Here is a 13,828-nt window from a genome sequence, read left to right as displayed (position 1 = left end):
ACCTGGATGGAGTTATGTGCCAGAGTCTTGTAAACTGCCAAAATCAAAGCATTAAATATTAGTTGTGTAATACATATGCTCACAGGTATGAATCTGTCTGATATAAAGATATTCCTCTTTTAATAAATTAACCCCTTAAAAATAACCAAGCATATTAATCTCTGTCTGTATGTACACTGCTTATATTTCAGCCCACACCAACAACCAAAACAGAACCTGGAAAAACTGCACAGTCAACCAAGGTGAGTACTTATCTTTCACCTTTGGTGAGTTGTTGCACTTTGGTCTTTGACTGACTTTGAAATGACAAGCTAAATCCTTTGCTACTACTGTGCCACATGAAACTGCTGCATGAGTAGAGAGAAACGTACCTGTTTGCAGAAGAGCTCAGGAGCTGGCGGGGTGGAGATGTGCTGTGGGAGAGCAGCCAGTGTGCGTCAGCACTTTGCAGCTGCTTCCGAAGCCTTCTGGTAACCAGTTCTAAATCCAGCTCGTGCTTAGTCAAGTTAAGTGCAGGTATGAAGAAGTGGAGAAAGCTGGTGCTTTTAATTTTTCTGGATAGTTGATCTGAGACATGATGTGGAATTTGCTCAGACATCAGTTGCAAGCTCTGGGCTTTTCCTCTGTCATTTGCTGTCATACTGGTTTTTCTTTAAATGAATAATCAGGAACCCAAATTGACTCATATGTTTTAGGGAGGATTGAAGTTCCTTCCCTTTTTACCACTCCCTTTCCTTACTTATCCCCAGCCCAAAGAGAACAGAAAAACTGGAGGCTTTTAAAGAAAAAATAAAGTATCCTAAGTATAAAAGCAAGCAACCTCCTTTCCCCAACAAACAAAAAACCTCTCCAAACTCAAAGCACAAAAGCAAAGTTATTTCAGTCTTAATTTGCAAAAGGGCAGGAGGAGGTAATTGAGTAGGGAGCCATAGTTTTGCAAGAGTATATCAGAAAAGTTGATTCCCATTTCGTTTTTGACTAGCTGAAAACATAATTTAAAATACAATTAAGGATAAGTGACTGGTAGGAGTACTGTAAGCATGTTTTTCCGCCTCATACAGTATCTAGCAGTGGCTGTACATATGCCAACTTCTCTAGCCAAATGTGAACTGTGCCTTCCCCTGTGAATATAGTTTAAAAGAGAAATTATTACTGCCTCCTCTAAAACTGCATGTGTGTCAGGGAGGGAGGGGTATACATAGCTGGCTAAAAATAAAGTAATATAAGAACTCCTTAAAAGACCCTCTCATTTTCAAAGTATGGCTGTAGTGGTACAGCCTTGGCTTTCACCTTTTCTATTAAAGAAAGCCCTATGTAGATAAATGTTTAAAGGATTGTCCACTTCAGAGTGTGTATTCTAGGCAGGAAGTGCACCTTCCTTTATGTAGCATGAGTTTACTGAATTTCCCTAGATGATAGGGAATATTATTTCCTATCTAATGACTTCCAGTCAGCCACTGTTTATTTGTAGATGTATTTATTGAACTAGTCTAGATCCCATTCCATTGCATTGAGTGGTGGTAAAGGGAAATGATCTCAAATTTTTATTTAATGACAGCCAACAGACTCTCAAACTAAACAGCCAACTGAAGGGAAGCAAAAGGAAACTGGTGATGTAAGTTATATATTTTTTTTTCTTTGGGTTTTCTTGTGGTATTTTTCTTCTTTTTCTCTTTTATTAAAACAAATGAATAAACAATAGGCCCAAAATTATCTAGTAGCAATATGTTTATCTCTATACAGGGAAAAAGCCAAATCGAACCTTCTGTGACAACAGCTTCTAAACCAAATAATACAGGAAAAGGAACTACAAGTCAAACTGATCAACCCTCACCACCAACTTCCATAGAAACAGCAAAGGTACAGTAAAAGTAGCAATCCATTTTTTCTTATTTATGTTATTACAGAGGATAGAAATCTAAATCAAGATTCTCTTATACTGAATTTTGTAAAACCGGACTGGGCCACAAAGATCACAATGTAGAAAAACTCTGAAACTCTGCTGTTTTTAAAGGTGTGTACGACAAACCTCCTCTGTGCTGCTCCAAAATTTGGGACTTCAGAAACTTCAGATTTTGCCTACTACTTAAATAACATACTGAATATACCAATTCCTGCTTACCCATGATAGCATTAATGGATAAGCATCAGCTGCAGGGCAGATACAGCTGCACAGCCAGCTGACGTTGGTAGTTTACACTAGTTGTTTGCTGATCCTGATGTGCATTCACCTTTTGTCTTCTTCGCACATCTATTTTTATTGACTTAACATGTTCTGGCTGTTAGCCAAATAAGTCACATTAAGATTCTTATTTCAGTTGTAGGCCTGCTTAAGTCTGTACCTATGTATTGCATGTTTGGGGCTCCTCTGTCATTCATGCAAGCTTTTTGTTTGGGGCTTCTCTGTCATTCTTGCAAGGTTTTTACAAGTTCCTTGGAAATACTTGGATATAGTTGATTCTTTGCAGTTTTTCCTCTGCCCTTTCACTACTGAAAGGTGAACAGATAGGACCTGCCAGTCAATCAAGTGAATGGTTTTTATATGAGCACTACCATACTCCTTTATCTATGGAGTGTTTTGGGCATGTTTTGTAGTAGCAATTTCTGCTCTAAATGTGGAAGGTCAGCAGGCCAGCAGTCTGCAGTGGGCAGCCCATCCTCCGTAACTGCAAGACTCTGAAGAAAACTGGAAAGAGATAGGTTAGGGAAAAGGGTGGGGAGGAGTCATTTCAGAGGGGTGAGTGAGGCAAAAAGCTGGAGGAAAAGTGTGTAGCAGAGTGAGAATCTGGACTTCTTGGACATCTGGTCTGCATGTGTCTGGGTAACAAGGCTGCAATGACATAGAGGACTTCTGCAGCTCTCCTACAACTCGGATCTTTTTGCAGTAAATGAGAATGTCAGTAATGTAGAAATCTGCTTCCTGTCTTGATGTTGCTCCTAGCAAGCACCTAATTCCCTGAAACAGTAAGTAGGCAGTTTTCAGTCTACCTGTTTGAGCTATATCAGTTGCTGATTTTAATGCTATATTGAGAACTACTAAGCTTCAAAGCGATTCAGGTGTAAATGAAAGCTTTCTAAAGAGTCTCGGAAAGGGCCTCATAATCCTTTTGCACTGCAGACTTCTTTTACTGGCAAAGTAAAAGAAAGAGGTAAAGTTGTTAAAATTGCACACTTTTTTTTCCACAGCAGAATCATGCTGGAAACAGTATATCTACATAGTATTGCACATAAATGGTGAGCTCACTCTGCCCAAGCTTCTGGAAGCTATACAGGTTTATTAGCCTATTGCTGAGTCCAAAATAAATATATGCAGCCTCTGAGTTAGACTTTTTAGCTTAGGCTTGGTATTATCAAGCAAACTGCAGCTACCCATCTTCCAGACCACTCAACCAGTAGGTAGAACTAGCCTTTATCTGCTTTTTGTGGAAGCGTAGATGAACAGGAACAACAGATGTACATACCTGAGTGGAACATCTCTGTTTTACTTAGTTGTCTCTGGAATTTTTAACATAAGGTCATGTAATAATGCTGTCTCATACCTTTTCTCTTATTTCTCCAGGCTAAGTCTGAAAACAAGTCTGTATCAGGTGGTGCAGCTGTTGCAGGTGCAGTTGGTGCTGGTGCTGTTGCAAGTATGGCTACTACAGCTGATGAGTCAAGCACTGAGGTAAGTAAATAAATGGTAAATACAGTCCCAGACAAATGCTTCCCTTGTAAAAATGTCTGTTTGTAACACTTCACTTTCAGCAATAGTTTCATCCATTTTGCAGCATAAAGAAACTAAACTGGCAATTGCTGAAGTATTCCTAAGTAGCAGTTAAGTATAGCGGTACTAGTTATGTATAGTGGTGAAGAACCACCTGAGAGACTGCCTAACAGAATGCTGGCATGCCATTTGTGTTTTATCTAAAAGGCCTTGCTTAGAGTCACTCTTTACTGCATCTAGTATTGCTGTCAACAAAAAGCTAATTAAATTTCATCTTCAGTTACATTTTTATAAGTGTGTGTGTGTATGTATATATATGTATGTATGTATAGATATATCAGCTGCTATATAAATAAAAATAATCTTGTTACTGATGTTGAGGAAGGAGTTTAAGAACAATTCTCACTGAAAACATTTAATGAATGTTAGACTTGCTCAGAACAAGCTTTCGGTTTTGTTTCCAGGAGTTCTCTACAAATTCTCTATGATTCAAATTTTGATTTTTCTTTACACAGAATAATAACTTCTATAACCCTCTGCTTATTTTTAGCCTCATATGGATGAGTCTGCACTGGATAGCCTACTAGATACTCTAGGTGGACCTGAAGAAGATGTGCCTACTAGTCCAGTTTACACTGGTCCGGAAATTACGGTATTTTATATGTGTATATATATATTTTTTCTTTTTAAGAAGATTCATCTCTAAAATATATGTATAGTTGGTCACTGTTACATTGATCTGGTGATTGTCACTTTGGTTTGCCAAGGAGTAAAACAGAGTTCACACAGTTGCAGTTTAGCATTGTTTTTAGTAATACAGACATGATGTAATTATGTATATATTGCAGTAGAAAACAGTGAAGTGTCAAGAAGGTTCACTGCTCTTTTACTGACTTCCAAGCATGGTCTCTAACAGATTTACAAAAGGCAATGATGGAGGCTTAAGAGAAACATAACCTAGGAGCTTTCATTTCTACTTGCAACACAGTAAAACATTGAGAATTTGGGGAAGAATGCATACTTTTCCAAGTTTGAATGTGAGAGTTACATAAGGAAGATTAAGATTACTGGCTCAATGCAGTAGTCACCCATGATAAAAACTTCAGAATTTATAAATATTTAAAATTCAATCTAGGTAGAGTAATATATTCCATGGCCTGAGACATTGAAATGACTTATATTACTGCAGAAGGATCCTGACTGTGGAGAAGCAGGGTTTTGCTGAATAGCATCTACTGTTGAAGCTAGTTGAGATGCATGTGCATGACACTAGGTTCTGAAAGACGCTCTCTGGTCAGGCTCCAAGACTGGCCTTCTGACCTAAACAGTCCTCGCGTTTTCTTTCCAGAAGTATCACTGTAGATAGCTCTACATTAGAAACAATAAGCTGTTCGATAAACAAAAGTACAAAAATGTTAATGTGTGCATTCTTTTCATAGGAAGATATTTCTTCAAGATACTTAGAAGAACTGGGTAAACGGGAGGGTAGTCTTCCTCCAGAGTATGTTAAATTGCTGAAGGTTAGTGAAGTGAACAAAATAATTCTTTGTGCATGTTTTCTTGTTTTTTGTATATTATTGTTTCCCATTCACCACAAAACTAATCCTTTTTTTAGAGCAAAAGGGATGGCAAAGATGGATTCCCACCAAAAACAGATGAACGATCTGAAGTAAGACTTTTTTTTATATTGCAAGGTGAAAATAAATCAATGTTATCATTGGATTCCTGGGAAAATTAAAAAGTCTTCTGCCATCAAAAGTTCCAGGAAGTGGGAGAGGGCCCTGGGGCTGCCAGATGACACGAATACTGATAAAAATAATAGGATTTAACACAGATTTTTTTTAAATAAAGAAATAGAAACTTTCAGGACACTGACTGAAGCTGAAACAATTAAATCAAATGCTTGTTGAAATTTTGGGCATAATAGTAGTAAGATAGGAAATAGTGGCTATGCATGCAGGAGTCTCTTGGTAATGTCTCTAGCAAGGTCTACCTGAATTTCTGTACTTAGCAAGATCATTCAGTAAGCCAGTTTTAATTTCACTGTTTGTAAGTTTAACATACAAAAATAAAAGCTTATCTAAAAAAATGCATCAACAAATGAGGGGGAATATGTTTATTTTTTTCTGTGACAACTCAAAATTGCAACAGCAACATGTGCTTATGAGTCATGTGAGTAAGCATGGAGCACACTCAGATTTTAAACTGAGTTTGCCTGTGTTGATACTTGAGTTCTAATAATTGTAACCTAGTTTGCAATTTCTTGCTCAGAAACCAATGACAGATGATGAGCTTGCAGATGCCCTATCATCTGATTTTACCTGTAGTACTGCTTCTACTGAAGAAAAGAAGACAACGATGACAGAGGTATTGATAATTTTTGCCATTGCATACCTTTATTGCTGTAAAATATTGCCATTACTATCTTAATATTTTACTTTAAAATTATCTTGACAATTTTCCTTTTTTCTTTTTTTTTTTGCAAACTTCCCTGTAATTACATCTCTCATTTTGCCTGTGTATAAAAGAAGCCAAATAAGGAAGGAGAAATCGTACAAGCAGAAGCAGCAAGTTCAGTCAAAAGCTCAGCTCCTCCTAAGGAGAAGAAAACAAAATCAAAAGAGGTATAGATAGTCTGTCTTTGACTAGTTAACTTCTAATTAAAATTTCACATGTTGTAAACATGTTTCATACTGTATGTGTGCCTGATCTTGTAAAGATGCTCATCCTCATTTTCAGTTGAAAATTCTGTTTATCACAGGCCGTATTGGAATAATAGGAATTGCGGTAGCTCAGACTCTAAGGAGGATGTTTTGCATCTTAAAAATGAGTCCTTAATGGGTCAGATAATTCTGCTTCAGGATTCCTCTTCAGGATAACTCTTGTTTTTCTTGTGACTGGATGCAACAGAGTTTTAAAATTAATGTGTTTTCTTAGCTATGTGAGGCTTTTTTTTAAATGTGGATATGATTTTGTTTTCTCATGTTTTGGAGATCTTTCCTTTTTCCTTTCTAGAGAGAGAATGTGAGCTTGTAATTTCTAGGTTTGCCAATTCAAAGAATATGGCAATTGTATTATGCAATACTGTTCTTTCTGATTTTTTGCTCTCCTTAAGAGGAGACTTACTTTGATGAGTCTGTGCTGGTTTTGTCACAGAATTTGCCATATGCTGCAATCTGATATTAAGAAAATCAGGTGAAGCCAAGCAGAAATGACCCATACGGTGGTGGTGGTTTCCGTGAGCATCATATACAGCATAAAAGATACATATAAGGTAAAGCCTGTGTCATTTTATGGAAATAACAAAATGATTTACATGTTTTCTTAAATACAGGAAATTACAGATGATGCAATGGAAGCTCTGCTTGATACTCTTGGTGAACCTGAACCTGAAACTAAAGAAGATCTTAGCACTGTTGTAGAGGTGTCAGAGGTATACATTTTATTTATTTGTTTTTAAAGCATTTTCAGAATCCCCCATGGATTTCTGGTTCCTTTCTGCTAGATACCATACAAATGTGTAAAATAATAATTTAAAAAAAAAAGTGACTTAGATATGAAAGTCCTAAAAAAAAAAGTCTCAGTCTAATGTGATTAAGAAAATCAAGAAATTAGCAATTCCCAAGGAGATACAGGTAGGATAGAAGATAGTCTGATGTTCTGTATAGTCATCTGTCCTTTTTAGGTTATACATGCACATGTATATACACCTTTCTTTGTGTTTGCTTTAGTTCCTCTGTTTTTCCCAAGCATTGGGTACAATTTGTAACAGGCTTTTCTTTTGTACATTTACTGTTTTGTTTTTTTAATAGCCTTTTTGTTTTCTGGTGGGAGTTCTCCTTTTCCTACCAAACCCAGTTATTTTTCTAATTTGGCTAACCCCGTTGTTTTTCTAGTTTGGCTCTGGTCTTTCCCTCTGTTTCCTCAGGCATCTTTCCAACAGGTTGAACAGCAGCTCTATCTTTGCATGTTAAACTTTGCCTTTTTAGTTTAGTTTTTTTTAACTCTGCTTTGCCTGACTAGTCTCAATTTTTCTTCCTGTCTTCACTTACAGCTCAGAGCAGGCAAATGACAGGGGGATAGCAGAAAATCAGTTGCTGCTGAAGGAAGATGTTGAAGCTCAATTTTGACAAAGAAGAGTATGTTGTAATGCAGATTCAGTCAATTTGGGCCTTCAGATAATTTAGTGGATGCATTGCTTCATGAGAGAGGTCCAGAGAATGAAAATCTGTCTGTCAGTAGCTCTGGTAGGCAAAAGATTCAGCATTACAGCTTATGTAGTCAAAGTCATGTTAGCCAAGGAAATCTGAGGACTTTGTATACCCCAAAAAGTCTAAAAGAGGCAGCCATGAAGTTACAGCTCCAAACAGTGCCTGCAGTGGTTTAGAATTTAAAATAATGTAGCCATATCTATGCATTGTGTTGATCCTTAAAGAAGGATTATTTTACCAGAGAAATTTGATATTAATAAATTGAGAAATTTGAGTATCTTTGATGTGTATAAATAACCTGATACTAGTACTTCTTCAAATGGTAGGCAGAATAATCTTTATAGTGAAGTTGAGTGTGTTTTAAATTTTCCTTTGAATTTCTCTGAGTATTTTTGTCCTTTCTTTTTTCAGGTAAAAGCTAAAGAGAAAAAAGAAAAAAAGGAAGGAGAACATGATGATACAATACCTCCAGAATACAGGTTAACACCAGAGTTGGTAAGTTTTTCATCTTTCCGTTGCCCTGTAAATAGGGGACTGTCTCCTTCACCCTTTCTGGTCATGGATAGGGGACATACATGGGGAAAATAAACAGTAGTAGTATTCAGTCTGCAGCTTTTCCCTTTTGGTGATTTCTGTATCTCTAGGTTCCTTCCCTTGCTTTGAGGGCATAACCTGATTTATCAGGTATCCTCAGCAAATACCAGATAGTCCCAGCTCCCACATTCCTTCAAGAATGGTGTGATTTATTTTTTATGTTAAACCTCAGCGTTGGAAAATATATCTGTTTTTAGAAATGCTGTTGGGTATCCTTTTGTGATGTAGCCTTGAAACACTATTGTAAAATGGGATGAAAATTACACTCATTTTCGCAAATTGTCACTTGGGATGATGGAGATTTGTTGTTCAGGGTTAACCAAAACAATAACAGAACTGAGATCTATTTTCCGTGCAGTTCTGTTTAGCTTGCAGAAGTGAAAACTTCTGCCATGATTATTAGCCTTATTGATGTTAACAAAGTTGCCATATAACTGGCCTTGCTGGAGCTGAATGTTAATTCAGCTTTGAGTGGAGCAGTTTTACCTCTCTTAGAGATTTCAAGACTGCCTGACTACTGACCTGGGATTTAACCCTGTTGTAGTTCATGTGCAAAAGTTTGTCTTCTGCACTCAAAGCCTGTTTTACTACTGGGTTAATTCCTGCTGTATATTGATACTGTGTTGTGCCAAAGGAGAAATACAGTAATGAGCAGTGTTTTCAGACTCTTGGCACATTTGTATCATTTTGGCATTACAGTTTTCTTACCCACTTACCAGGCCGTGTAAGAATTGCCTCTGCGTAGGGGAGCTTCTGTTACTGTGTCACTGACTCCATCTTGTGTGCCTCGCTTATATTCTTGTGCTGGGGACTGCTTAGTATAGCACTACTTATAACAATGGAAAGATATCAACAATATTTATATTTTTTACTTTTAGGATAAAGATGGAAAACCAATATTACCAAAACCTGAAGAAAAACCTAAGGTTAGAAAACTGACAATATTGTAGGAGTGTGAATAGATTCCCTGTTTACTCCCCCTCTGTCATCACTTCTCTCTGTACAATTATGTAAGTCTCTTAATCTTATGTGTTTACTTCTTTGCACAAAGCCCAATGCTCTCGAGTGCCAAATGGAAGCTTGTTTTACTGAAATTCACTGATGGTGATCAAAGAGCTCATAGTAGGAAAAAGAAATTACTCGGACATTACAGAGTTACAGGAAAGACTGTTAATGCAAAGAAAAACCGTAATGAGAAGTTAATGTAAGGTTCCCTATAGAAATCTGCTGGAACTGTCAAAGGACAGAGAGAAATGAGACAAGGAAGCCTTTAGTTTTCTTGGCCATTTCTTCTAGTTAGTCATCAGATGATAAGGAACACAATTGGAAAGGAGGAAAAAGCTGCTGTGGACATTTTCCTAATCACAGAGAACAACTTGGATTTTGCAAAAAGTATCTCCATCGTGGCCCAGAAAGTGCAAAATACATTGAAAGAGAGTTATAAAAGCTAATTGAAGATACACAGGAAGAAAGCAAAAATTAGGAAAAGGAACTGTATGCTGAAGAGATGAAGGCTTCACTTTGGGCTAGAACTGGAAAAGTACAAGTAACCTCTGTTCTTCTGAAACAAGCATGAAGGTCAGGCCAAATCTGAGCGAGAATGAGACTCTGCCTTTTTAACAAAAATATGAAGTCATCTGTATTATTCAAGTTTGAAATATGGAGAAATGCAGAGACAATGATGAAAAGACTTTAGGTCTTTCTAAATTGGTGTCTGTCAGATCTTAGACATTTAATCATCTGGATGGGTAATGTATGAGAGACTGCACAGAAGAACACCTGCCAAACATGTCATAAGGGGGGAAAAAAAGAGGGATCAGTTATGCTCTGAAGGAACCAGACACTAATGTTAAATGGTAAGCCCTCCAGTTTCACAGGGAGGCAGAGAGAGAAGACATATATATATAGAGAGAGAGAGAGAGAGAGAGAAAAAATATATATATATAAAATATTTTTTAAAAAAAGTCCTCCAGAAGAGGAACACAGCATGAGTTAAAGGGGGCTGGTTCCTAGTTTGTGTAATGTCAGATACAAAATCAAAACAGGAGATGAGCTCAGAATTGTGAGGTCTTGAACCAAAAGAATTAAGTGATTAGCGGGAGAATATTGCCATGCTCTTCTACCCAGTATCAATCTGAGACACAAGTGTAATTGATTATTTGTTCTATAAATGAATCACAGGGGTATCTTAAGAAATATATTGAAGGATTTTTCTCTGAACTAGTCCTCTATTTATAATTTGAGGAAGGCAGTTTTGAGCAAGACATGTTTGTCAGTAACTGAGAGCTGTGAAATCAAAAGCAGCAGAATAAAAAAGTTGTGTCACTAGTTGAAAAACCTTCAATCACTTGTCATTTCTTTCTCAATCCCTGGTGAATAAAAATACCTTCATCCTTATGATTTCAGCTAGAGCTTCTATTGATTTAGGCTTCCATTCTACATACTTTTAAGTACATGCAGTGGTATTACTTTTGTGAATAAAGCTGTTAGGCCAAAATGATTTTTTGGTTTAGTGGTTTAATGAGTAACTCAGTAGTCATGAAAAGTGGGGCTTCGTGTGAGACTTTTATAAATACTTAGGGGCATACTTGACAGATGATGGAGGAAAAGTGAGGGGGGAAGTGGTAAAAGAGGACTCTCCTTAAGAATGACATTTTACATATTATGAATTTAACCAAGTAGGCTGCACATAGCAAGCGAGTGGAGATCCCTGCTAGAAAAGACTTAAACATTTAGATGCAGACATTAGTTTAAAGGGTCACAGGACTGACACAGTAATAGGTGAAAGAATAGGGAAATACAACTGCATTTTATTCATAATTTCCTGAAACATTCACAGTAGAAACCATTGAGCGTCAGCAGTCACTGCACAAGCTAAAAGAACTTTCAGGTGACTTTGCCTCTGAGGGGAATTGTACTTTTGTTGAAAAAAGGAAAAAAAAAAAATAAAATGGGAGAACCAGAATCTGATGGTGCTGCTTTCCACTACCTGTGTGTACTTTATACTTGAAGTATTATAATTACATGATGCTGTTTATAGTAGATATTAGCCAGTAAATATTAGTATTTTTTTCTAATGAAAAAGTTGCATTTTCCTTTTCACTAGCCCTGTAAACAGTATGTTTTTTCTAACTTTATGCACTGTGAAATTCATTCTGTTTTGTTGTCTATAAATATGAAAGGTTATTTCTGTATAGGCTACAAAAGTTTGTCTGCCCTTCGAAAAGTTGAAGTATAATCCTTGGAAAAAAAATCAATTAAGAAAAACCCCAATAAGTCACCAGTGCTATGTATGTCCTTTTTTGCAGCCTTTGAGTGAATCTGATCTTGTTGACGAATTTTCAAAAGACTTTGCCCGCCCTGCACAGCCTGCAGTACAATCCAAACCATCAAAGCCCAGCAGTATGTCTGAAGTATGTCTTTCCTGTTCGGTAAAAATGCTGACGCTGATAATTTTGCTAAGACTGGATAATGCTACTGCTGTTTCAGGAAAAAATATTTTCTTTTCTTTCTTCTGTTTTTGTGTTTTAGTTTTGTTTTGTTTCTATTGCCTTCAGTGGAACATGCAATATTTCAATTATTGCTTGTGTTGAAAACTCTGGTTGGCATTTAATATGTAATTGAAGGGCTTCTACCTTTAAATTGAGGCCTTCTTTTTCTTGTTTGTGCTTTATTTTTAAATAAAGCCATTCAACAGGTACATTTGGGTTTATTAGCACAGTCAGTAAAATGCAGTGCATTTGTTCTCTTTCAGAAGCCTTCGGCTCCTGTGCCTGCAAAAACTACTAAGGATGAAGTGGTTCCTCGTGCCGCAGCTTGCACTGTGCAGTCTTCAGCTCCATCAGCTGTTTCTTCAGTGAGTAGTTAGCAGTCTCAGCTGGTGCTAAAGGAAAACTCAGTGCTGTATTTATGCAGTGATATAGCGTATTGTCAAGGGGCTTATTTCAGTAATGCATATTCTTCCTCTATAGAGCTAGCCATATGATAGATCTCTATAACAAACTGGCACTTCTTGCAGTGAGGTGATAAAGATTATAATGACTTGGTGCTCAACATTTTGAATATTTTCCATTTAGCTAAGGAGATAGACGTGTTTTTTGCTTTCCATTGCACGAACTACCTATTGAACCACACGTGAACTACATTTACTGTATGTCCCAAAAATTACTGAGAATCTGTTCCAGGGAGGTTTTTGAATGAAGCTAATGTGTCAAAGGGAACTTGGTACCTGTAGTCCTACCTTTCTTACTGTTTTCAGACATAACAAGGAAACATCTTGTTGCAGAACCTGATTGTTAAAGAATTAAGTGAAGTTAGCATAATTAAAGCCAATCTGCATCAGTCTGTGATTGTGAGGAGTAAATACAGATCATCAGAACACTGTTAAATTGCTTACTTGACAGAATGAGGGTAAGTCCACAATATGTTTTTTAGTCTAAGCAGGTGTCCTTCATTTAAGATATGGGCAACAGTTACAGGGTTGAAACTTGGGAGCCAGCTGACCAGACTGGGTCACCACTTGGGTGATCTCTTCAGATTCCTGTGGTGAATCCTTAAGCCTGGCAATTCCCAGCAAAGGCTGAGTGCTTTCCAAATAACATGGTACAAGTCAAATACGCACTGAACAGGGAAGGTCTATGCCCTTCTTAATAGAAGAAGTCAGGCTGACAGTTGGCATGGTCTCTTCTAGCCGTTAATCCTTTAAAAGAGATGCTGTTTGCAAACTTAATAAATACTGCAGTGTAAGACAAATTCTGCAGAAACCTGTAATGGCCCTACTTAACCCTGCAGAAAATTTTAGCTGTAAATGAGTCTTTGGGAAGAGACAGAGCATTTACACAGCAAATGTTTCTCCAAGTTCCCTTATACCTTGAACTGAGCAGATGCTGAGTATGTGAAGACAATTAGGGAGAGAGGCATTACAGTTTTTTACTTTACTTTTCAATGTTTACCTTACTTAATGTGTGGCTAAAGGTGACAGTATGTGTTTATGAGCGTGTTGCTTCAGCTGCAGCTGAATTCTGAACTAGGAGTTCTGTTTGACTATATCAATACTCTTACAGGTTGGTCACGAGGCAGATGAAGCATTGGAAGCCTTGTCTAGTAGTCTGGGAAAGAGGGAGCCTGACCCAGAAGAGAAGAAACCTGCTGTGGATAAAGTTAAGGTAGAAAAATAATCAGACCTCAAGCAAATACCTTGTCGATGTAGTTGTATTCAGTGTTGTATTTGCTCAGGCTAAAGAATTTAAAGATAGTTTTTTCATGATTTTAAAACAAAATTTACTTGTGAAACCAATTGTGTTCTGCTTAGAAAGTA

At 37.1% G+C, this 13,828-nt stretch overlaps 1 protein-coding gene across 5 annotated transcripts in view; it reads left to right on the top strand.

Annotated features, from left to right (window-relative positions):
• CAST (calpastatin) overlaps positions 1 to 13,828 on the top strand; it is a 65,798-nt gene that overhangs the window by 38,492 nt on the left and 13,478 nt on the right. For 4 of the 5 annotated variants that reach the window (XM_067316654.1, XM_067316651.1, XM_067316650.1 and 1 more), the window contains 15 exons: positions 192 to 242; positions 1,559 to 1,615; positions 1,744 to 1,860; positions 3,560 to 3,667; positions 4,257 to 4,358; positions 5,146 to 5,226; positions 5,322 to 5,375; positions 5,978 to 6,073; positions 6,235 to 6,330; positions 7,041 to 7,139; positions 8,329 to 8,412; positions 9,390 to 9,437; positions 11,820 to 11,924; positions 12,266 to 12,367; positions 13,575 to 13,676. In XM_067316654.1, the coding sequence (XP_067172755.1) occupies positions 192 to 242; positions 1,559 to 1,615; positions 1,744 to 1,860; positions 3,560 to 3,667; positions 4,257 to 4,358; positions 5,146 to 5,226; positions 5,322 to 5,375; positions 5,978 to 6,073; positions 6,235 to 6,330; positions 7,041 to 7,139; positions 8,329 to 8,412; positions 9,390 to 9,437; positions 11,820 to 11,924; positions 12,266 to 12,367; positions 13,575 to 13,676 (1,302 nt within the window). The remainder of the gene's footprint in view (positions 1 to 191; positions 243 to 1,558; positions 1,616 to 1,743; positions 1,861 to 3,559; positions 3,668 to 4,256; positions 4,359 to 5,145; positions 5,227 to 5,321; positions 5,376 to 5,977; positions 6,074 to 6,234; positions 6,331 to 7,040; positions 7,140 to 8,328; positions 8,413 to 9,389; positions 9,438 to 11,819; positions 11,925 to 12,265; positions 12,368 to 13,574; positions 13,677 to 13,828) is intronic. The other variant, XM_067316653.1, reaches the window with a different exon arrangement.

The sequence above is a fragment of the Apteryx mantelli genome, chromosome Z, assembly GCF_036417845.1.
Source record: "Apteryx mantelli isolate bAptMan1 chromosome Z, bAptMan1.hap1, whole genome shotgun sequence".
Lineage (NCBI taxonomy): Eukaryota > Metazoa > Chordata > Aves > Apterygiformes > Apterygidae > Apteryx > Apteryx mantelli.
The sequence above is the reverse complement of the archived record's forward strand: the minus strand, read 5'-3'. Positions and strand labels throughout refer to the sequence as shown.